This window comes from Neophocaena asiaeorientalis, unplaced genomic scaffold, assembly GCF_003031525.2.
Source record: "Neophocaena asiaeorientalis asiaeorientalis breed wild unplaced genomic scaffold, Neophocaena_asiaeorientalis_V1.1 scaffold594, whole genome shotgun sequence".
NCBI lineage: Eukaryota > Metazoa > Chordata > Mammalia > Artiodactyla > Phocoenidae > Neophocaena > Neophocaena asiaeorientalis.
Window position 1 is genome coordinate 16,110 of NW_020175066.1, and position 24,938 is coordinate 41,047.

At 34.8% G+C, this 24,938-nt stretch overlaps 1 protein-coding gene across 1 annotated transcript in view; it reads left to right on the plus strand.

Moving 5' to 3' along the window:
• The first annotated feature begins 308 nt into the window (after window positions 1-308).
• The window catches only part of LOC112412378 (F-box/WD repeat-containing protein 7), a 29,380-nt gene continuing 4,750 nt past the window's right edge, over window positions 309-24,938 (plus strand). The window contains exons 1-7 of the mRNA XM_024764058.1: window positions 309-391; window positions 3,375-3,516; window positions 12,830-12,964; window positions 18,132-18,255; window positions 20,234-20,370; window positions 21,323-21,436; window positions 22,687-22,868. Of these exons, the coding sequence (XP_024619826.1) occupies window positions 309-391; window positions 3,375-3,516; window positions 12,830-12,964; window positions 18,132-18,255; window positions 20,234-20,370; window positions 21,323-21,436; window positions 22,687-22,868 (917 nt within the window). The remainder of the gene's footprint in view (window positions 392-3,374; window positions 3,517-12,829; window positions 12,965-18,131; window positions 18,256-20,233; window positions 20,371-21,322; window positions 21,437-22,686; window positions 22,869-24,938) is intronic.

Below are 24,938 nucleotides of genomic sequence, written 5' to 3' on the forward strand. Positions count from 1 at the left end.
TGAAAGGTATAGTACTCTCAAGGAATATATACGATGGATATCAATTTTTAAATCACCACACACTGTTCTTCTGGACAAATATTAGGGGGGAAAATTCACCTTTCCAGTCTTGTAAAGAGTAAAACAAAATAGAACTAATAGAAGAAAGTATGAAACATTTATTTTCTATATGGATTAACTATGCCTAATTAACATTGCGGGCATATGAAAACTTAAGAATTTTTTCAGTATTACTGATGCTAACATTAAGATTTGATAGTTGGACAGGTGATTTTTTTTAAACATATCTCATTTGTTTTACCTTATAGATGAAAAGAAAGTTGGACCATGGTTCTGAGGTCCGCTCTTTTTCTTTGGGAAAGAAACCATGCAAAGTCTCAGAATATACAAGGTAATATTAAGTATAATAATTCATTCTCTCATGATTCTCATGTTTCGTTAAAGAGTTGATGATTCTGTCACTAATACTGTTGACTGTTTTAACACATTTTGAGATCACTGAAAGTTGAGAAACATACATTTTAAATAAGGAGAAGAATGACTACCACTGTGGCTTTATATTACTAATACATTGAAGTAAGTAAGACACAGCAGAAGTTCTCTTATCTACAAAACTTTTAAATCATAATTTTTAAGGAATTCTAAAAAGTAAATCCTAAAATATGGATATGAGCAAATGTATCTTGTTACTATAGCAACAGCTGTTCTAGGGTGGATAGTTATATATGCATAACTGAAGATACATTTGTTAGCAGTGAAATAGACCGCACAATTACTAACTGAATCTTATTTCATGAGATTACTATGTTAGAAACCCCCTTTATTTGCTTCGTAAGTCTTATGTTTTTAACACATACATTTCTACACCAGTAGAATAGTTTCCATAACAACTAAATACAACTGTACTTTTGTTTCCTGCACCATTCCATCATTTTTGGATTTTGCATCAGTATAAAACTTTTCCCACTCTCACGCTAATTAGGCTAACTTAAGCACAATATCTATTACCAAGCTAATTAAAAATGGCTTTGGATGTCATTTGGAATGTGGTATTTTAAAATTTAAATGACAAAAGCATCTTAAGGCTTTTATGGGGGGTCTTTTTTGCATAACTGTCACTTCTTCAAATAACTGATTGAAAGTTACAGAAACCATAAGAACTTCATTATGGTGACATTTCTTTTTTTTCCCCCTCAATATTTTGATTTAGATTTATTTTTACTCTTCAAGATACAATAAAATTAACATTGCTCAGACATAAGTTTATGTGATTGAACATTGTTACAGATTGCATCTCTTTTTTCCAGGGAACCAGTTTATACTTTTACTTCATTCAGTTGTGGAAAATATTTCTTTCAGATGCTCTTTGGTGAAACTTAGAAATCATAATAATTAGAGTAGTTTTATATACAAAAATGATACAAAAGAGAAAAATAAAGCTATTTCTTGGTTACTCAGGAAATGCTTTTTGTGTGATTTTCCCATGTTAACTGTTCCCTTCCTCCCTCTTATGTAGGCTTTGCCTTTTGACAATTTCACTGTGTTTTGGCACTTCCGCCAGAGGGTGTGGAGTGATAGACAAGTGAAACTATTCACTTCATTTTTGTTTTTTTTCTTCTAATCTTGATAAACTGTTTCTTGGATGAGAAAGTTGAGTTTAATGTTTAAAATGTGCTGTTTTTTTTAATGTATAGATTTCAGTTAACCATATAATTTTGGTCTTCAATTAATATGGCTAATGCCAGGGCAAAAGTATTAAATGGTTCAGTTGTTTTTAAGACAGTTTATAAATGACTGCTGAATTTTTACCACAGAACACATTTTAGTAAAATTTTTCTTTAGTTGCCGACTTTTTTATTGAGAAAGTACCTGCACAGGTGAAAGTTTTATTTTTAGCCTTTTAACACACAGTCTTACTAAAGCAAACTAGACAGCGTATTGATTGCCGTGTCTTTTTGGAGACTTGATCAGTGTATTTTTGATGTTCTTTAATTTTGTTGAAAGATTTTCTAATAATAAGATGAAACTATGATTTTTCATCATTTTTGTTAGAAAATTTAAGTTATAATCACATCCTATTTCATTTCAGAGAAGAAAATAGAGCTTACCTTTGAAATTTGATAAAAGAAAAATAGATTTAGTTGTTGAATGTTAGAGACCATCTTAGATGTATAATGCTAAAAGATTTAAAGGTGGTAGATATGAAGATTTTTCTGTATTATCTGGTGACTGAGATGCATTTTTAAGCAACATAATGAGATATGCTGGATAGAAAAGAATTGGAGTTGTTTCATTAGTAATTTTTCAGAGCTTGATAGTTAACTGTTAGGATATAATTTATATGTTCTTTGGATTTAAAACACTTTACTGTCATAGCTCAATAAAATGAAGATTATTTTACAAACACGGTTTGTTACCTGAATCTTTCTGCTCCTTTTTTTCCACGTGTCTCTAAGATAGAGATGTTCAGTACTTACCTCGAGCTTAACTAATTTAATTAGGCATTGAAATTAGAAAGCAAAGTTTAATATACTAATAACATAGCTCTAACTACTTTTTCTGCTATTAGGCATTTTTAGGAGAGTTGAACAATTTTAGAGATAGATCATCTCTTATTTTACTAGTGGCAGAATTAATTGAATTTCAGGTTTGTGGTGTTTTGTTTTTTTTTAACTGTCTCAAAATTTAAATTACTGACTAAAAGTATTTAGCCAAAATGATCTCATTTTACAGTATTTAATTTTGCATATAATAAGTTCTACCTACCTACCTGTTTGAGTAAACACATTTCTAATCAAGGCTTATTCCTGTTAAATATTATTTAGACTAAGCTTAATCATAGCAATAGAAATTAGAGAGGAATAGACAAATATTATAAACAACTTAAAAGGCATCTGGGGCAAACTTAAGGAATAATGTGACTAGTGAAATGTCTAAAACATTTAACAGACTACTGCTACATATGATTTTTTTTAAAGCATTAATAATCTCACACCCCTTTTTGTGAAAGAAATTTAAACTTTTGTTTAATTATGATGCTGAAGACCAGACATAGGCAAGTGGAACCTGAATCTTCTAAGCAAATATTTTAACATTATTTGTATGTTACCAACAACTTACAGTTTTGCCATAGAGATTCTGTCATTTGGTTGCAATTAGCTGTGCCGGGATAAAAACAGGTGGTTATATAGGAGGGAGGAAACTTACTCTACAATAGCAGAATAGGTTTTGTGCATCCTTGGTCTCTGGGAACAAGCAAATAAATAGTTTGACTGATGTTTGAAATACGCCGTGTCATCCCATTCTTATTAAACTAGAGCCCATTGTTCTTAATAAATATCTGTCTTTGCCTCCACTCTTGTATTTTCTTGTAGTACTGCTGGCCTCGTACCATGTTCAGCAACACCGACAACTTTTGGAGACCTGAGAGCAGCCAATGGCCAAGGGCAACAACGACGCCGAATTACATCTGTCCAACCACCTACAGGCCTCCAGGAGTGGCTGAAAATGTTTCAGGTGACATGTCTAAACACAGTACTTGAAATGCTTCACTTATTTGCTGCAAAAAATAAGGGATTATTCAGCCATGAAAAGGAACATGCTACACCATGGATGAACCTTGAAAACCTTATGCTAAGTAAAAGAAGCCAGACACAAAAGGCCACATAATGTATGATTATATGAAATATCCAGAACAGGAAAATCCATAGAGACAGAAAGGAGATTAGTGATTGAGGTGATGTTAGGAGGGCAGGTTGGGACTAACTGCCGATAGGTATGGGGCTTCTTTTGGGGGTGATGGAAGTTTTCTGGAATTGGATAGTGGTGATGGTTGCACAGCAAGATGGGTGTGCTGGGAACTATTGAAGTGTACACTTAAATGGTGAATTTTATGTTTGTGAAGAATATCTCAATTAAAAATGTTATTAAAAATAAGGGAACTCACTTTAATTTTTAGGTATATTAATCAAGAGGGTCCAGTGCTTGTTTTGTGTAAGTGTGCATTTGCATTGTTTATTGCTTTTTAGATAATAAGACCTTTCTTTTTCTCCTTTATGTTTGGGTTTCTGGTATTACTGAATGTACTTGTTTTCTAAACTGCACTGTTTGGAAGTTAAGCATTGTAAGAACTCTGCCTATTAGTCACTAGTGGTAACTTATCCATCAGTGTTACCCTCGTAGCCTCCAAGAGTTGATGCAGCTTCTTTCCATCAGTGCCATGCTTGTGTGTGGCTTATTGTGCTCAAAATTCTGATTACTATATTTTACTAGCATTTAAAGTTTTGGGAATTTTACCGGGAAGTTTGGCTACAACCGAACCTTGAATCTTATGAATTTTATAACTCATGATAGTGATATTAAATTGATTTATCTCTTCTTCTAGTGAGATAACACATAGAAGTCAAGTATTTAGCAAAGTAGTTGGCATCAATTAAACATTTGGTTAATTATTCCTTGTAAATAGTAAATAATATAAAGTATGTAAAGTGAAGGTATCTCTGATACTAGCCACTGTACTAATGTAAAATGAATATATTTCCTTACCTCTGGCTACTTTATTGATGGTATTTTATGAATGCATAGGGGAATAATGGTTGAAAAAGAAGATATTTCATAGATTTTATATGATATTTCGTATTTTTATGGTGTCCGTTTATATAAATCCCAATATTTTAAATACCTGGGCAATAACTAAGTAAATGTCCCAGTTTTTTTCTTCTGGAGCTGGAAAACTCACTTGAAGCAATGTTTATTTAAAATGGATTTTTAAAATTGTTTTCTACCCTTCAGGTGATTTCAGAGAAATTAGGATAACTTCGTTTTTCGATTGATAACTGAAAGGTTAGAGCAGCACGTCTCGACAGGGGGCAAATTTTCCCTTGGTTGAAACATTTTTAGTTCTTACAACTGCCTGGGTCGGGGGTAGGACACTGCTGGCATCTGATGGGTGGAGCCAGTGTAAGGAACAGCCAGCCTCCCCCAACACAAAGTTATCCAGCCCAAAATATCAATTGCTGAGGTTGAGAATCTATGGCTTCGAGGCATAAAAGTTATACTTCACTGTTACAATAATGTTATGAACCACTACAATTACAAAGATTTTGCGTTTTATTTTCACAGTCATTTGTTAATTAAACTTACCTTTTCTTAAGGATCATTCCCTCCCCTCATCTGAGTTCTTTTATCTTAGGTTCATGATTTTTTAATTTTATTTTAATTTTTTCCTACACATGCCCTCAGAATTCTAAATTATTTGTCACATTCTTTTTTTTTTTTTTTTTTTTTTTTTTAACCACCAGGGAAGCCCCTGTCACATCCTTTTAAAAAGAGATGTATCCCACCAATTAGAGGTGAAAATAGAACTCAGACACTTACAAAGCCTAAAAAAAATGCTTTAAAGCCTTGCATCATCTCTGATCAAGCCAAGGAGGCAGGAATATGGGTGTGGATTGTCATGCTCGCACGCACGTGTAGTGTGAGCAGCACAGCACTTGAGAGTATGCAGAGGCTGATTTCATATCGTTTTTATAGGAAAGTACCAACATGATGGAAAATTACACTATTAGTAATAGTTTTATCATCATTGTAGACAGCCTCCAAAATGTTTACTTTATATGCAAAGCTTTATTTCTTATCAGAAGGTAGTCTAGACTGAGATTTATTTTGTATGTGGTATGGACCTATTTTTTTTCAATGTTTCAGAGGCCCAGAATATTCTTTGCTAGCCATTTAGGGTTTTTTTTTTACCAGTTTTAAGAGAACTATCTCAAATACTGATATATAGTAGGGGGCATTTGTGCTCTATTTTGCAGTGAGGGTGTTTTAGGGAGTCCTTTGTACAATGTTGGTTTGTTTATTAGCTCACTCATGCTTTTCTTAATGAAACGTCTTCGTGTTACCACATACTGTATGTCATCAAATCTGAGATACCATAGATTATTAGATGCCTCCCAAATTTAGAAATGTTAATTGTAATTTTAAAAACTTGTTTTTTTTAGAATTAATGATATTCAGTAAACTATATTAGGCTAGCTTTTGTCCTATAAAAAGGCCCATTTGATCACTTTTCATAGGAGAAGTAGAAAACTTGTTCTCAGTTAATAGGAATAACATAGAATTATCCCTGCAGGTGTAGTACTATATTTTTTTTTTCACATAAGTATTCTGTAGCAAAGAAGTTTACTAGCAACAGAAGGTCAGCTAGAGGGGTAGATCAAGACCTTAATCCTTTGAGTTCCATTTCTGCCTTGACACACCCAAGACCTCATTGTGGTACACTGCCCTTAATTTTTAGGGCTGGTGCCAAACTAACTAGAAATGAATCCTTTGCCTAAAGGCTTACAATGCTTTAATGCTTAACTTGTAGAGAGAGATAATTTCATAGTAAAGTGGGGGAGTCATGAGTTGACCTACGTGGTATACTTGAGGGACAATTAAACTGGCATGATTTCTACAGATGTGCTATGGGGGCATTTAATGATGACTTTTCTGTGGCATAACAAGCAAAATGGGAGAGCTTGTCCCCTTACTGTTCTGCTATTGCTCCTAAGATGGTGATACAGCATTGTTTCGGTCCAGCTCCATCTATTCTGATAAAGTACTCTGTACTCAATTTATAAATTGAATGAGAACAAATGATACACCATTTTAGGAAAAGGGAAGCTGAAACAGAATGCCACTCTAAAATAGAAGTGCCAATTAAAAACAAAACTAAAAAAAAAAAAAAACAAATTTTGTACTGTTTGAATTTTCAGTTGCCCTTGATTCTGCTTTTTTTGGCAGCCCCAGGTTGATGCTTTCAGATTGTTAATTTGGGGGAAGAGGATTGGTCACTTTTTTATTTTGTTTATGTCATTTGAGTGTTAATATATAGTTTTTCACTTGCATATAGTAGACTAGGTAAAGACACCAATAACATTAACATTCTCTGATGTTGAAACTGATATTCAGAGGTATCCTGATACAATGAGAAGCACTTTGACGTAGAAGAAAAAGCTCTTAGTACAAATTCTGGCTTTCCCTCTTAATAACTGGGTAATTTCATTGATATTATGTAACTACTTTTGCCTGTGTTCTTATCCTCTGTAAAATAGATATAACACTAAAAAGTTGTCGAAAGGGAGAAAACATGTAAATGTGCTTAAAGCTGTTCTTGGAAGTACAGTGGAAACTCAATAAATGTTAGTTTCCTCTCTTGGTTAAGAAATAGCCTTTGTGAACCTCAGTTTTCTCAGGTGTTAAAAGAAGCTATTAACACTAGCTTCATGCAGATGTCATCAGATTAACATTATTAGCATTATTTTAATCAAAGCATATTTGTATTGTATTAAAACTATGAATGTACTTTGAAAATGCCTGTTATACTCCATAATATTTTTTGAATGATAAAGTAGAAAATACTTCTGTGTTTTGAAATTAAAAGTGGAGTAAAAACGATTCCTTTGAAGGACTTAATCAAGTTTTATGGTAACACTTAGAAATTGTACATGTTTTCTAACTTATTTGGATCTCTTTTATTTGCTAGCCAACGACATGTTAAAACAGCAAGGTACCAAAAGAAAATGAATTCGGTAATACTTTGCCATTGTATTTGAAACAGTATGATCAAGAAGCCCTGTTGGGTGAGGAAGAGTTAAAGAAAGTCGTGTATTTAGCCAGAGAAGACTAAGGGAAAAATGTTGTTTCTGTCTAACGTTTTAAAGACTTTTGTATAAAAGTAGAATCAGACTGATTCTTGGTTTCTTCAGCAAACAAAACATGGATCATATTCTTTGAGTCAGATTTTGGTGTAAGTTGAACTTAACAATTTGAACTGACCCAGAGTAGAATGGGAGCTAGTAAGTCTCCACTCCTGGAACTGTTCAAACAGACTAAGTAACCATCTTCTGGAGGTACTAGAGAAGTGAGTTCTTTACCACATGAAATGCAGGTGCTAGACTGCCTAAAGTCATAAAATATATATATCTGAATGAGATACCACCAGGGATCATCCAGACTAATAACCACTGCTGGTTTGTGAATCATCCGCATCAATACGGGATGAGTTGGTTATTTAAAGCATAAACTGCCCTCAGCCCCACCATGACCATTGAATCAGACTCTTTGATGGTGGGCTGGAGGACTCCATGATTCTTGCACCACTCAGACAGCACTTGGGAACCCCTGGTCTGGCCAAGCCCCTCATTATACAGGTGGGGTCTCTGAGACGCAGACTAATTAAGGGGCTTCCCTGCAGTTCCACAGTGAGTTTACTGGTGAAACCTTGGCCCCTGATTACGGTTCAGTGCTCCTTCTACTCTTCTCTACTACCTTCAGGTATTCTTTTATTACCTGAAATCAAATACCGCTTCCATGGGGAATTTTCAAGTTTGCATTTGTAATTTTGTCCACAAATTAAATTTTGTTTATCTTGATTCTTTCTGATTTTGGAATGTTTTTCCTATCCCTTTCAATGTGTTCCCAGTAACTTTACCATGAAAGACCAAAGGAAAGTGCTTTTTTCTTTTCCAGAAGAACTACTTTTCAGAGCAGAAATAAAATAATTATCAGAATTTCCAGCACTTTTTCAGATAAAGAAACTAAAGCCTGCAGAGGTAAATTGTAACCTAATTAGTGGCAGTTATCTTCTCCAAAAGTTGTGTTTCCTGATCCCCAATTCGGTATTCTTTCCTCTAGTCCTCATTAAAGATTGGTGTGGGTTCAACAATCCACACCAATAATAATAAAATATTATTTTATTTTAATATAGTCATTAACTGCAAGGTTTTCAAGTTAATACATCCTTCCCTTGCTGTTAAACCATGTATGTATCAAAACTGGGAACCAGTCTTGGAACCAGACTAAGCAAGCAGGTCCCAGTGATACCATCAGGTACATAGATTAGAAACTTTCTCAAGAAAGAGGTTTTTTTGTTTGTTTTTCTTGTGTTTTTTTTGTTTTTGCGGTACGCGGGCCTCTCACTGTTGTGGCCTCTCCCGTTGCGGAGCACAGGCTCCGGACGCGCAGGCTCAGCGGCCATGGCTCACGGGCCCAGCCACTCCGCGGCATGTGGGATCTTCCCGGACCGGGGCACGAACCCGTGTCCCCTGCATCGGCAGGCGGACTCTCAACCACTGCACCACCAGGGAAGCCCAAGAAAGAGTTTTAAGATAGCATTGGTGCAGTATTTCCTGACTCTTTGGGGATTCATTCATTTATTCAACAAATATTTACTGAGTATCTGTTAGGTGCTAGGCCCTAATTTGGATCTGGGATACAGTAATTAACAAAACAGACAAAACCCTTTTTTGGAGAACTTAACTCTAGTCAGGAAAGGGAGGGGGTTGGGGGATTTCAAACTGGTTTGAAGTTTTAGAAAATTGCACAGAGAAGGTCTCAGAGAAGGAGGTAGGGAAGTAAAGCATGTGGGTGTCTAGGGAAAGAATAGTCCAGGGATCAGCAAGTGAAAAGGCTCTGAAGCAGAGCATGCTGGGTGTGTTTGAGGCACAGAAAGAGTATCTATGGCTAAAGAAGAGTAAGCGAGGGAAAGGCATAGGAAATTAGAACCTTGTAGGCCAACCTGAAAACTTTGGTTTTTACTTGGAGTGAAGTGGGAAGCCACTGGAGGGCTTCAAGCAGAAGAGTGAGTGAGTGACTTTTAGCACGGTCACTCTGACTGCTTTGTGGAGAACAGAACTAGGAGGGCAAAGGTGGGAAGCTGGGAGACTGGGTAAGAGGTTATAGGAATAACCCAGGTGAGAGACAATAGTAGCTTAGACCAATGTAGTAATAGTCAGATTCTGGGTATATTTTGAATTTTAAGGCCTTAGAATTCACTGATGGATCAGAACTATCTGATGGTGAAAGTAAGAGAGTTGGGGATGACTCCAGAGCTTTGGGCCTGAACAAACTAATATAATAAGAGTTACATCTTACTGAAATAGGGAAGATTGTGGACATGCATATTTGAAGAGAAAGGTCATGGATATAGTTGCTATTACATACCCAAGAATACATGTTGAATAAGCAATTTTATAAACAGGTCTGGAGTTCAGGAAAGAAATCCAGGCTGGAGAGAGAAAAGCTAGGGACTACATGGTCCAGACCTTTGCTGGAGCCATCTAAGAGATGTGACTTAAAGTAATTGGACTGTCAGATATGTATGGTCAGTGAAAACAGTCTCATTTACTTTGTAGATTACAGCTTGTTACTAATCTTTGTCAGTTGTATACTTTTCAGTAAAATGTCACAAAGTAACATCTGCTGAATATATGTATAATTCAAATTGAAATATAATTTAAATTTTATTTAACTTGTTAAATATTATCTTAAAACAGAATAAAAATATTGTTTAAAGTCTTAGAGGCATTTTGCTCTATGGGCATAATTTTCATCATGGACTTTGCCTTAACTATATAGAAGTTTCTGACACAGTTTCTAACATTTATCTAAGATCTGAATTGTTTATCTTCTGTTCTGGCTTTTTTCGTTCTATACTCCAGCCCCTAAAATCCTGGAAAGGATATTTTTTCATCTGTTAGCAGTTATATACCATGTATTGATACTGTTTTTCTATTCCTTCCTTTTTTAAACACTGTAATAATATGTTAACTGAAAAAAAACAAAACGTGAAACTTGTATATTAACCTTTAATTAGAAATATTCATAATAGTTATAATTTATATAGAATAGTAATATATTAAATTATATAGAATATAAATTATAATTAATATAAATAGTAATATGTTAAAAGATGTCTCACTTTTTACCATAGAAGATCACATACCTTTATTTAACCATAAATATTTCCAAATATTTCCAAAAATATCTGTAAAGCTGGCATTCATATATGCAAAGGAGATTAAAAAGTTTACATTAAAATTATTCTATCAAGTGTCTTAATTAAAGCTGCATTTTAATCAAGTCAGCATAGTTATCCATCACCCAGAATGGGCATGTTTTTATACTAGTGTCCATGAATTCTTATAATGTAGATGGAGAGGAACAGCATATTATAAAAACCCACCTCAAATCCTGTGAGGAATATAAATCCGTAACTCAGAGTTTATAGTATTGGTACTGTCAGGGATGAGTGGCGATTGATCAGCATGGGTTTTGTCAAAGAGGTATTAAGTTTTGAACCAGGATTTGAAGCTATGTGAGGGAAATGGAGTGAAATAAACTTCAGATTAACTGCTTTTAATTGGTCATGTGTGTGCATATACATGTATATGAGTATTTTTAACTTCTATGTATAAATCCTCACCCTAACCGAAAAGGATACACAGTGAGTACTCAAGGAGAATGTTCTGGGTATATGTATGTGTCAAAGTAAAAAGAAAGGACACAGCTTATTAGAGCCTCTGTTTCCTCATATTTGATGGTAAAATGAGGATATTCTCCAGGGTTTTTATTGATGATTAAGTGAGATATACATATATAGTAGTACTGTGGAAATACTACTGAAATGTTTGCTAGTATTAGTGTAGTCTACACTTTATGATAGGAAAGAAGAGATGAGATTTCATTGTAGATTCTGATAAATATTTTAAGAAATACTTTAAAAAGTATTGATATTCTGAATAAGGCTTCCAGTATCCTCAGTATCTCAGTTTTCAACTATTATCTATTTCACATGTTACAAAATCCAGGTTCCTAGTTTGAGCAAGAAAGGGAATGTCAAAATCCAGATCTTTCTAGCTCCAAACCTCACCTATTGTTCTCTCTTCTCCCACTTCCAAAGTGGACATAATAATTCACAAAGGTACTATATCAGCTTGCTCAAGGATGTTTTTTCACCTAAGTGTTTCAAGGTTATTTAAATGTTTTACTTGATTTTTGTGAGGGGAGGTCCTAACATTTTAAATGATTCATGTGGCGTTTTAGTTTCTCCTTTTAAGAATCATGGCATTTCTGTGCAGGTGTTCCACACTGGGGAAACAAACCCCTTAGTATGGTTTAAAGGAGCTCATATTTTTGAGGTATAATTGTTTTTGTTTTTCCATAGCATATACTTTATTTCTTACCCTCTTTTAGCCTTTGTTCATATTCTAATTTTACTACTAAGTCAGCTACCATTTTCTGTTGTTTTCTTTTCTTTTTTTTTTTTTTTTTTTTTTTTTTTTTTTTTTGCGGTACGCGCGCCTCTCACTGTTGTGGCTTCTCCCGTTGCGGAGCACAGGCTCCGGACATGCAGGCTCAGCGGCCATGGCTCACGGGCCCAGCCGCTCCGCGGCATGTGGGATCTTCCCAGACCGGGGCACGAACCTGTGTCCCCTGCCTCGGCAGGCGGACTCTCAACCACTGCGCCACCAGGGAAGCCCTTGTTTGCTGTTTTTTATTTGAAATTATTTTCACATAGCAAATCAAAGCCCTTTTAATTTGTAGAAGACACTTGTTAGATGTACAGTCTATCCAGTTATTAATTTTTCTCTAGTTGATGCTGCCAGTCTCAGATGAGTGCCTTACTAAAACCATCAAGTTTTATGGTGCCCACTAGAAAGAAAGGGAAGAGAGGAAAATCATCTGTCAAAATTCATTTACTTAGTGGCCCAAACCGATGTTTCTGAATAAAATTTTGGTTTCTCAACCAGTATCTTGCTGGTAGATGAACGAACATATAACAATTATAATAATACAATGCAAAAATATTTTCTGTCAAACCTAAAAAAAACTTTTACACAATAAAGGTAGCTAATAAACTTGATGAGACTAAATGATTGTCACTTCAGTGCCTTCTGTAAGCAGCCACTTTTTATGTTGTGTGTGGATGTGGATTTTCCTTTATGAGTTTATAATTTGAGACATTTATTAAAATAATAGATAAAAATTTCTAATTCCTCTTTGATAGAGCTGGAGTGGACCAGAGAAATTGCTTGCTTTAGATGAACTTATTGATAGTTGTGAACCAACACAAGTAAAACATATGATGCAAGTGATAGAACCCCAGTTTCAGCGAGACTTCATTTCCTTGCTCCCTAAAGAGGTAAGGATTATCAATTATATTCTTCATTAGTGCTATTTGAAAATATAAATCAACAGCTACCATCTTTAGACACTGTCATGCTAATTATGGTATTCAGTATTGTCAGTTTAACACTCTTAATTAGTATTACAGGGGGCTGTAAATGATAAGGTGCTGTGACTTAATATAATTTTCAGATTAAATTATACTTACAGACTAAGTGTCTTCTTTCCATCACTGGAATAAGTCGTATGTGAGAGTAAGCTATTGAGTTTCGTTAATTTGACTGTTTCTTTACCAAGATTTTTTCCTAGGTTATTTGAAGTCCAACCTTTAGTTGTCTTGGTATGTTCATTTATAGTTGTAGATTTTTTTAAATTCTGATTTTATTAAAACAGCAATATTTTTTTTCTTATTTTGTTTTTTGTTTATCCTAAGTCCCTTCAAGACTAATAGTTTCATGATTCTATTGGATAGTAGTTCTCAGTGACTTACATTATGTAATTATTTTGAAGTGTATGGAATTTCACACGTATGTTGTCTTCTATAAATCATTCCCCTTTCTGCCGCATCACACACACACACACAATCACAGATTTCCCATACCAGTTACATTCTTATAGTATTTCTTTTAGAATTATTTATGCCCATTTGTTTTAATATCTTTATATAAAATAAAACATCTTTGATTTTTTTATCATAGATTGATTATGATCATGTGCATTCTTGACTATGTAAATGAGGCATAGTTTAGATGTAGTTCTTTTATTGTAGCCTTCATAGTTTCATTTTTGTCAGCAAACAGAAATAAGATAACATTAAATAATCAACGTTACCATGATTTATATTTTCACAAGTTTTATATATGCCACTAATCATACATAGATCAGCTAAGAAGACAATATAAAATACCATTTATGTTAATATAAATGCAAATGGTCCTGAAACTTCAAATTTGAAGAGAAAGGAAGTTGATTTTTTCTTTTTTTGGATACCCATGCTAAATATCCTAAGGGCATTAAAGATAGTCCCAATACTAATTTCACAATGGATATTAATAAAATGGTTTCATCATAGTTAATGGATAAAATTAAGCATAACTACAGGAAAAAGCAAAGTGGAAAAAAATATCTTTTTCCTGAGATGTTGCTTCTTTGGAGTGATTTTTAAAATGACATTGTCCCAGAAAAAAAAATCTTTATTCTTGATGGCTCATTCTAAAACTGAACCCTTTGGATAGATTTCGCTTATGAAAGTGGCATAAGCTCTCTCTCTTTGCTTCCAGAAGGGTGGTAATAATAGGAAGCACTTTTATAAGTATTTGGCTGAAACTGAATTTATTCTCCTTTGATATATTTTTCATAGTTTTCCTTGATATCCTTCATATTTTAGAAGGTAGTATTTTTGTTAAAATATAGACTTTTTCTCAGTCTAATTTATCCTCTTATGTCTAAAGATTGTGAGGTTTTTGTTTTGTTTCATTTTTTCTTTATTTGGATTTCCATAGAAGCTTCATAACACAAAAAAAAACATGATTTGAAATCAGAAGAATATAAAAGTATTCTTAAGAATCTAAAAATTAAGCACAAATTATCCATAACCAGGGCAGTAAAGATTTTCTTGAATTAAGTGTTCCTTTGAAGATTGCCTGAGGGGAAAGAAGCTTTGCTAGATAGAATGAGTGAGCCTGACTTAGCATGGCACCTGTCCCCCCATCTTTTTTAATTTGTTTTTTATTGAAGTATAGTTGAATTACAGTGTTGAGTTAATTACTACTATACAGCAAAGTGACTCAGTTATACATACATATACATTCTTTTTCATATGCTTTTCCATTATGGTTTATCAAAGGATATTGAATATAGTTTTAACTGCTAGAAAAAACGTTTTCTTTTTTGAAAAATGCTTTATTTTATATGTAGAGAAATAATCGTATAGATCTAAGTCCTTAAGGAAACTAACATCTTATCGGAGACTAAGTACTATCATTATTTAAAACAGTATTACCTTCGTGTCAGGAAATGGACTTATAGTAATTTTCTTATAATTCCTTTCAACAGATCGCAAAGCTCTTTACCAACATTTACTTATTAATCTCAAAAACCTTGACAGAAATCTCACTAGTCTCACATGGGAGACTTGTGATAAAGAGCACTATCCTTATTTTGTAAGTAAATGCCAAGAAAAGCATAGTGATACAGTAGATGATCTAGAACAAAACCTAAATTCTTAACATAGGATTGGCCAAAATTTTCTTTATTCCTTTCTTTTCTTTTTCTTTCACTATTTCAATCCACTGAAATATAGCAATTCTGGGAAAGTATTAGCTACTTTTAAAATATAATATGGTGGTCTTTTATATTGGGTTGGCCAAAATGTTTGTTCGGTTTTAAGTAAAAATAAAAGACACGTTTTTTCATTTTCACCAAGAATTTTACTGAACAATGTATTCACTAACCGAATGAACTTTTTGGCCAACCCAATATAAGTTATAGTGAAAAACAAAAAACAGCAACTCTCATTGAAATGACAAGTTTGGCCAAAGAAAAGATAATTATCTGAAGTGAATTTTCAATTTAAGAGATTTTCTTGTGTGGAAGTAGTCCTTAGGAAGAATTACTAATCTAGAGTTTACCTTTAATACAATTTAATAGAAAACTGCATTAGCTAGACCATTTGATTTGGCTCCAAGAAACCTGTAACCCCCTCTGTGGTATTGTAGAGATGTAGTTTGGGACAATGCCCACTCTCTGTCCCCTATAAGGAACCCTACGTGACAAAACCTTGTTTCCTTTGAGGAACTGGTATAACTAATTGCTGTTTTCTTTTTGCTTGGCAGCCTAATTAAAAAACCATGTAAAATACTGTTGCCAGTATATTTGTGTTCTACTTTTCCTCTAGTTTAAACCTTTTCTATTTATATTTTTCCTGGTTCTGATTTTCTTATTCATATTTTTCTGTGTATATTTTCTCTTTTTTAAAAAATTTTATTATTTGGCTGCATCAGGTCTTAGTTGCGGCATGAGGGATCTTCATCGCAGCATGCGGGCTTCTCTAGTTGTGGCACGTGGGCTTCTCTCTAGTTGTGATGTGCGGGCTCCAGAGTGCACGGGCTCAGTAGTTGCGGCTTGCGGGCTCTGTAGTGGCGTACGGGCTCAGTAGTTGCTGAGCGTGGGCTTAGTTGCCCCACGGCATGTGGGATTTTAGTTCCCCAACCAGGGATTGAACCCTTGTCCTCTGCATTGGAAGGCAGATTCTCAACCACTGAACCACGAGAGAAGTCCCATGCTATGTGTATTTTCTATAATACAGGGATGTTTTGATGGCATGGACAGACATTTAATAAGTTGAAGTTTATGATTGAGTTAGGGACTTTGCTGTTTTAAAGGAGCGGGTACCAGTTACCTATGGAGTTAGCACTTCAAATTTCTTTAGCACCTGAGTGTTTCTTTACATTTCTTTTTAATGCATGCAGACACTGGACTAGATGATCTCTTAATCACCAGTAATGACAGAAATTTTACCTGTTGATTTGGGGATAAATCTAACCTGCTCTGGATTTGTTTCTTAGCATTTAGGATCCATTGAATGTTTCTATAACTTACCTGATTTCTGCTTCAGCTGGATAGCTAAAATAAGAGTAGGCTTTTTCATATGACCATTCTCAATATCTTGGACATTAACTAGCATCTCTTTTCCACAAATATAACTTTGTGCCTGATAATTTCTATGTTAAATATCAGAAGAAGATCTTTCACGTAGAAGATTAATAGTATGCTGTTAGACTGACACTAGCAAACTTGTCTAGGCTTTGGTTGATTGATAATTTCAAAATTAATTGGTTTATGGGGTATCCATTTAAAAAATATATTGTTGAGTTATGTATGTATGTGTATATTTGTATATGTATATGTATGTGTGAACACACACGCATATATAGATTGTTTAATATAGTTATGCCTTTTCGTTTTAAATGACTCCGTTTCTGTATATAATACTGAATGGTCTTCTCTGATAGACCAAAAACAATTATTCCACAAAAAGTTTTTCACTGTCATTTGTCAATAGTAGTATTAAGTTGAATACTGACTGGTTGAAGTACTTTCTATATAGAATATACTCAATAAATATGTGATTAATGATGAACTCTCTAAATATGTTGATACAAAGTCATTGGGAAAACATAATTTATTTCATGTAATTCCTGTTTAGCATCAAAAAATAATTCAGATTGTGCTTTTTTACTCCCTGTATGACCCTAGGTCCTTTAAATGATAGTTTGTTTTAATCTTTGTAACTTAGTTTATGTGAAAAGTAAACTTTACTGCTCTGTTTAGATCATTCTGTCCTAATATCATAATTTAAATTTTTATGTGATTTGTGAGGCTAATTGAACGAGCATAGTCGGAAGCTGTTGTTCTCCTTTTTCTTCTATTTCCTTTTCTTTTATTTATTTGAATTGACTTTACACACTGGAAGAAAAATTGATGGTTTGCAAGTATTGGAAACAAAATTTTTAAATCAGTGATATATCAAAGACTTAGCTCAAATATACAACTCTACCTGGCCCATCCAGAAAAATCTCCATAAGCAATATAAAGGAATTAGAACCCAATTACTTTTATAGGTCTAGGAAGCAGTTTAATAATTGTTCCTTTTTGTCATTTACAGTAAAGGATTAAATGTTTGAAAAGTACATCACTGTGATATAAACAGTTGGATACGATAAAGAACTATTAATTATATCTAACTATCTGAAGGATTCTGAAATTATGCCACACAGAGTATACAGGAATCTCATTTCTTAAGTGAAATTATATTATAGTTAGGACAGAAAAAGACAAAATTTAAACAACTAATAAAGTAAAAAATATATAAATAAATAGTAGAATTCTTGAGATGAGGTTCACAGAGCAAAGGCAAGAGAAGAGGCAGAGAGGTTTAATAAGTATTCCTTGAAGAGGTGAGGAGCTAGTGGGGTGAAGTTCATAAAAACCAATAGGGTGTTTTTAAATCTGGTATGTGTTTGTTAAAATTGAATATTAGAAGGTACTGCCTTTCATAATTTTAGAAATTAGAATGTAAAATTATATTACATTTATAAGTACTTTATACCAGAGGGAATAGTTAACTTATTTTTTATCGTTAAAAAGAGACACATGGTATACTATGCTTTTTCTTTTCATAGCTGGCACTTTATGTGCTTTCATTCCTGGAACCCAAAGACCTGCTACAAGCGGCTCAGACGTGTCGCTACTGGAGAATTTTGGCTGAAGACAACCTTCTCTGGAGAGAGAAATGTAAAGAAGAGGGTAAGGTTCAAAATCACAGAGATAAAATATTTGTAGTTCGAAAACGCAAAGTGATTCTGAAAAATAATAATAAGTTTTATGTGCACGTAGAATAAAGTGGTGGATAAATAAAAAAAGAGAACTTCGGCAGCCTGTCAAAGAATCAAGACTGCGTCTTCATTTACATTCACCTACTTATATAAAATCCACAGGTTATTCCACACGTTCAGATGTGCCAAATCTTGCCACTAACCCCTTTAGTGAGCACTGTAACTAATAGTGAATATATCTCATTTGCTTCCCAGTCTCCAGTAGAATCAATAAACAATGAGAAAGTCAAGATGAGGACAACTTAAAGAGAACCCCCAAATTAAATTAGCAATTAAATACTCAAATATTTGTAGTCTATTCATTTCTTCCACAGATATTTCTTGAGCACCTCTTATGTGCTAGATATTCTTTTTTTTTTTTTTTTTTTTTTTTTGCAGTACGCGGGCCTCTCACTGCTGTGGCCTCTCCCATTGCGGAGCACAGGCTCCAGACGCGCAGGCTCAGCAGCCATGGCTCACGGGCCCAGCTGCTCTGCGGCATGTGGGATCCTCCCGGACCGAGGCACGAACCCGTGTCCCCTGCATTGGCAGGCGGACTCTCAACCACTGCACCACCAGGGAAGCCCATGTGCTAGATATTCTTAAATCCTGGGGATGTAGTAGTAAGGTCCCATTTTCTTCCCACCATGGAGCCTGTGTTCTGAGACCTGTTTAAAAAAAAAAAATCCCCTTTCCTAGTAATGGAGTAGGTATCATCCATATTAAGAAAGGACATTTTTTCTTTCCAGCAGGCATCTAGAAAAATATTACTTTTAAAAAAAATATTATTTGCCTTCAACAAGCAAAATTTTTAAGAAAGAATCATAGAGTGTAAGACAGATGCGCTATAGGTTCTCTTTAGTAAAGCTGAGGGGTAAAGAAAGATCCAGGATACTTGGTTTCTAATCCTGCCTCTGCCCTGTCTGTGGCTTGGCCTACTCAGTGAAGCCTTCTCTTCTCAGATATATATAAAGTGGGATTAATTATCCCTGCCTTACCTTCTCATAGAATCATTATTTTAATGACTTTTTTAAATTGTGCTAATTTATACATAAAATAGAATTTATCACTTTCACCATTTTTAAGTGTATAGTTCAGCGGCATCAAGGATGCTGACTTTGCTATGGAACCATCACCACCATCCATCTCCAGAACTTTATCATCTTCCCCAGCTGCAACTCCATACCCATTTAACAGTAACTCCCTATTCCTCTTCCCTGCAGCACTGGCAACCACCATTTTGTTTTCTGTCTCTATAAATTTGATGACTCTAGGGACCTCATATAAGTGGAATCATACGGTATTTGTCTTTTTGTGACTGTCTTATTTCACTTAGCATAATGTCTTCAAGGTTCATCCAAATGTATCAGAATTCCCTCCTTTTTTAAGACTAAACATTCCATTGTATGTATATACCACACTCTTTTCTCCATTTATCCGTCAGTGGACACTTGGGTTGCTTCCACCTCTTGGCTGTTATAAATAATGCTGCTACGAACATGGATGTACAAATACCTGTTCAAGTCCCTGCTTTCAGTTCTTTTGGGTGTATGTTCAGAAGTGGAATTGCTGGATCATATGGTAATTTTATGGTTAATTTATTTTGAGTAACGGCCATACTGTTTTCCATAGCAGCAACATTATTTTATAGTCTCACAAGCATTGCACAAGGGTTCCAATTTCTCCACATCCTCACCAACATTTCATAGAATTATACTGAGAGAAATGAAATAGTAGAAAACATGCCATACAGATTGCAGATTTACATTAGTGTCTCGTAATAACAGTGTTAGAAATTAGTGTTCTGCATTTCAGTGGTTTTCAGCATAGGAGAAAATGAGATGCATTATAAAATGCGTAATTTGTATTATTGGTGAAGGCAATTGTACTCTAAATTTTCTAAACTTTAGGTATTGATGAACCATTGCACATCAAGAGAAGAAAAGTAATAAAACCAGGTTTCATACACAGTCCATGGAAGAGTGCATACATCAGGCAGCACAGAATTGATACTAACTGGAGGCGAGGGGAACTCAAATCTCCTAAGGTAACTGAACTCTTGCATGATGTAACAGAAACCATTAATCAGTGTTAGTATGTAGTGTGTACTCTTTCATATCTGACAAGTAGTGTAACTTGACAACCTATGTCCTGTAGAAAGAAAACAATATATTTTAAAATAACTGAAAATGTAACTGACAGTATTCCTCTGTGCTAATATCTCTAGTCTGACAACTGACTGTACTTGAATAAAAGACGAATTGACTTACGTGTTGTACTATGTATTGCATGTAAATGAAGATTTCTGAATGTCCTGTTGAATTTTGTGTCGTATACGTACTACCTAAGAATTTGCTCCCTCTCTGACCAACATGATTTTTTGAGGAGTACCCATGTTTGGGGGGTTTTTTGATGGCTTTTGTGTGTTTTAATTTTATAAATTTAAGCATAATTCTGATTTTCTGCCTTATAACATTTCAATTATATAAAGAATGGCAAAAATACTTGAAATCCTTAGCTATATTTTTTTCAACTGGGAAAAAAAGCAATTTGGGGAGACATTTTGTATTAAAACGTACACATTATGACAGGCTTTTTTGTTTGTTTTAAGTTGAAAAAGTTGATGATTATTGTCTTTCTACTTAGTAGGTACTTTTGTGTGTCAAAATTGCACAACTTAAGTGCATATTCTTTTGGTTTGAGCGGATAAAATAGATGATTATAAAATACGTTTGTGTTTGAACCATATTTATGAGGTCTTGACTGAGTAAAATTTTAATAGTTGATGTCTCAAGTATAAATAATAGAATATGGAAACAATAAAATGTTTAATACTTAATTCATCTGCCAGGAAGGATGCTTCATATTTTATACAAATTTTTACTCTGGAAATAGACTATGGATTACTGTTGCTATTTATGGCCTCATTTTTCTTTTCACTAGTATTTTAAAAAACATAATGTAGTAACGTACTTCTGATCTGTATATCTATGTTGTAGGTGCTGAAAGGACATGATGATCACGTGATCACATGCTTACAGTTTTGTGGTAACCGAATAGTTAGTGGTTCTGATGACAACACTTTAAAAGTTTGGTCAGCAGTCACAGGCAAAGTAAGTGTACTTCTCTCTACACTTCGTAAAGTCACCATTTGGTACATACCTTTACAAGGATCCACCAGTGAAAGGAAAACAAGGATTCATTTTTGAGTCTAGCTTATTTTGATAGCAAATATCAGAGCTTCTAATTCAGCTTTTTTCTTGGCATGAAAATGATGTTTCTCATGATAGGGATGTCATTAGTTTCTTCTTCATTTAAATAGTTTGTCTATCTTTGTGACTTAGCTATTTTAAGATTTTACAGATGTGCTTTTTTTTCTTTCTTTTTTGGGGGTTAATTATTCCCACTTTTATTAACCATCAAAGTTATATCTCCTTCCTTTTTAATCTTTTTCAAAACTATGACTGAGGGATATATTTTTTTCCTTGTAAACTTTGTTGATAACCTACCTAGAGTTTAAAAGTTAAATAAATCATGTTAATTTTGATTTATCGCAAACCCTGTAAGATAGAAGTTAAGCAGGCTAGTTATGTAAATAGGAGTTTGAAGGAAACAAAGCAGTCCAAGCAGTCAGTTTCACTTCATACAATACTATACTTTAATGGTTCTCTACTGAATACTTATTTTTATCTGTCCAATGGAAAATATTTCCTTGAATTAGGTAATTGACCACCTAAAAAAGAATAGAAGAAAGTGTGTGGGGAGGGGGAAATCTGTCTTTTAAAATGTCTTATAACATGTTGATTCTTGGGCAAGAATCTTCTAAATATTCCAAGTCAGATGTAAAAGTTTTTTTAAAACTGCTTCGTGTTTCCGTAGTGTAATATTAGTTTTGGATTTGTTTCAGGGTTTTAGTGTCTGTCTTTACTTGTCTAGAAGTACCTTGCCTAGAAGTACCCTAACTACTGCCTTGGGGCAGATTCAGATGAAATGTGGAATGTAGCCACACCCAACTCTGTTGGCATTCTTTCACTGAATCCATTCCCATGGAAGAAACCAAGTTGCAATTTTAGTATTATTTTATCAAAGAGGCCAGGCCAGAGTTGTCATACTTTAGTGAGAAAGGTTTACTGTCTACATACTTGTTCCTCGACTGTGTGTGTGTAATATGCAGTGCTGCTGAATAAACAAAGAAATACACAGTGATGGGATCATGTTATATTGATGTGAAAAATTATTTTCTAATATGCCAAACATTCCAACTGAGTAAATAACTTTACTTCAGATTTTAATGAACTGCTAAAATCTTATTTACATTGTTTTTCTTTCTACCCAAAAGTAATCATCTTAAGTGTTTTTGCAGTGTCTGAGGACGTTAGTGGGACACACAGGTGGAGTATGGTCATCACAGATGAGAGACAATATCATTATTAGTGGATCTACAGATCGGACTCTCAAAGTGTGGAATGCGGAGACGGGAGAATGTATACACACCTTATATGGGCATACTTCCACTGTACGTTGTATGCATCTCCATGAAAAAAGGTAGGGGAAACCCTGTAGGGGTTGGGAATTCTTTCTCTGTTACTTGTAAACTTGGGGCCTTTTGTATAGAGTTCAGTTGTACAGTACTTACTATGTTTAACAGAGAGATAGTGATAATATGCTCCTAAACTAGACTCATCATTCAACTTCAGATATTTCTCTGCTATGAAAGCAGTAGTGTATTGCCTTAAGATTGGGCAGTAGGGTATTGCCTTTAAATTTCCGTCCTCATTTAATGTGTTGTTGGCTTCCACCTTGAAACTCTGTTCTCTGATCTTGACTAACACCTTACTTGATTGTTCTAAATCTTTGATGACTCATCATCTTCAAAAAAAATTGAGAGGGGCATATATTTCCAGTAGTGGGACAAATTCAGTAATTCAGTCTTCAAGTCTCTGAGTCTTTTTTTTTTTTTTTTTTTTTTTTTCCGTACGCGGGCTTCTCACTGTTGTGGCCTCTCCCGTTGCGGAGCCCGGGCTCTGGATGCACAGGCTCAGCTGCCATGGCTCACGGGCCCAGCCGCTCTGCGGCATGTGGGATCTTCCCGGACCGGGGCACGAAGCCGCGTCCCCTGCATCAGCAGGCGGACTCTCAACCACTGCGCCACCAGGGAAGCCCCTCTGAGTCTTTTTAATTACCCACCACCCTTCCCCCACTCCATCATATCCCCTGTGTCTGGGCAAAAGCTGAGGCCTGTGGGTTTTAACTTATTCTCTCATTACCTATCACCTGAACTACTGACAGAGCTTTCAAACTTGGTCACCTTTTACACAGCTGCAGAGAACCTCCTCTAATTACGGTAGTACCACTGCCCTTTGGGAGCATACTGTTGCCTACCAAATTAAGGAAGAAACCCTCAATCCAGTTTTCAAAATAGTTTAGGCCAAACCAGACTGCTTGCCTTTTTCTTCTCAGCATCTTTGGTGTTGCTTTTATCTCCTCCTACAGAGCCCTCCTATTAAAGTCCTTTCTATCTTCCATTGGCGTGTCTTCACAGTACCCCTGTTAAACAGATGTGATTTCTACCTCCTTTGTCAGAAAAGGTCTCTCTGAAGGGTCCTTAGAGTGAATCCACTCCAGTTTTTACCGTTAATTCATTCTGTCCATAGCATCTTCTTTATCAAGAACCATTACGTTTAGCAGATTTCACTTTAGATTTGTAATATGTGCAGAAAAGTACCTTCTCACTTGTAATTTGAATCTACTTTGAACAGTGTGCTCTACTATTAAAATTGGGGGGGATTGGTATCAAGAGACCTTGCATTTCAGTTTCCATTATATTCTGACTTAAATCTCTCAATGCTTCCATTATCTACTGTCCCAAAGGTGGAAACTCTGGCCTTTCTTAATCTCTTAGGAATGACATTAAAGATATCTGAGTTTTCAGCTCTCCTTTGTAATCCAAAGGTGATTGCCATATTTGTATCACTCTGGTCTTCGGAAGAGAATAATGTTGGGTCAGAGTTTCAAGGGATTTCCGTTGCCCCTACATGTGTATGTTCTAAAAATCTGTATGTCTTAATGCCCCGGTAGCCTACAGAATATTTTAAAATATAAGCATAAGCAGCCTTTGTTTGAGGACATGTTTAAAAGTGGTTAATTTAACCAGAGTATATGGTGTAAAGCACATATGTTTAGCTGTTTAAATTCCAGATTCTGATTTGTTTTGTTGAAAAACCTTTATTGAATTTTTTCCCTAGTCACGAAGGGGCTTTGTGCTCATAATTAAAATGGGAGGAAATGACAGAAAGAATAAAGAAGAAAATTTAAGTTTTTCAAAATACTACCGTCCATTAGCATTTTACACATATTGCCCACACTAACATTTTATTTCTAAAATCAAGATCTTATTGTATGTGTTTAGAGCTGGCTGCTTCCGCTGCTGCTTCTTTATCTTCTTTGACTTGGTCTTCCTCTCCTTCCTCTTTGTCATTTCTAATTACAGTACAGTAGTCTTAAAACTGTTCCACAGGACCCCAAGGTGCTCCTGGGTCCCTCATAGGTGGAGGAATCAAACAGGCAGAATCCTAGGCTTTCCAACTTCCCATCCCAATCAGAGTAACTCAACTT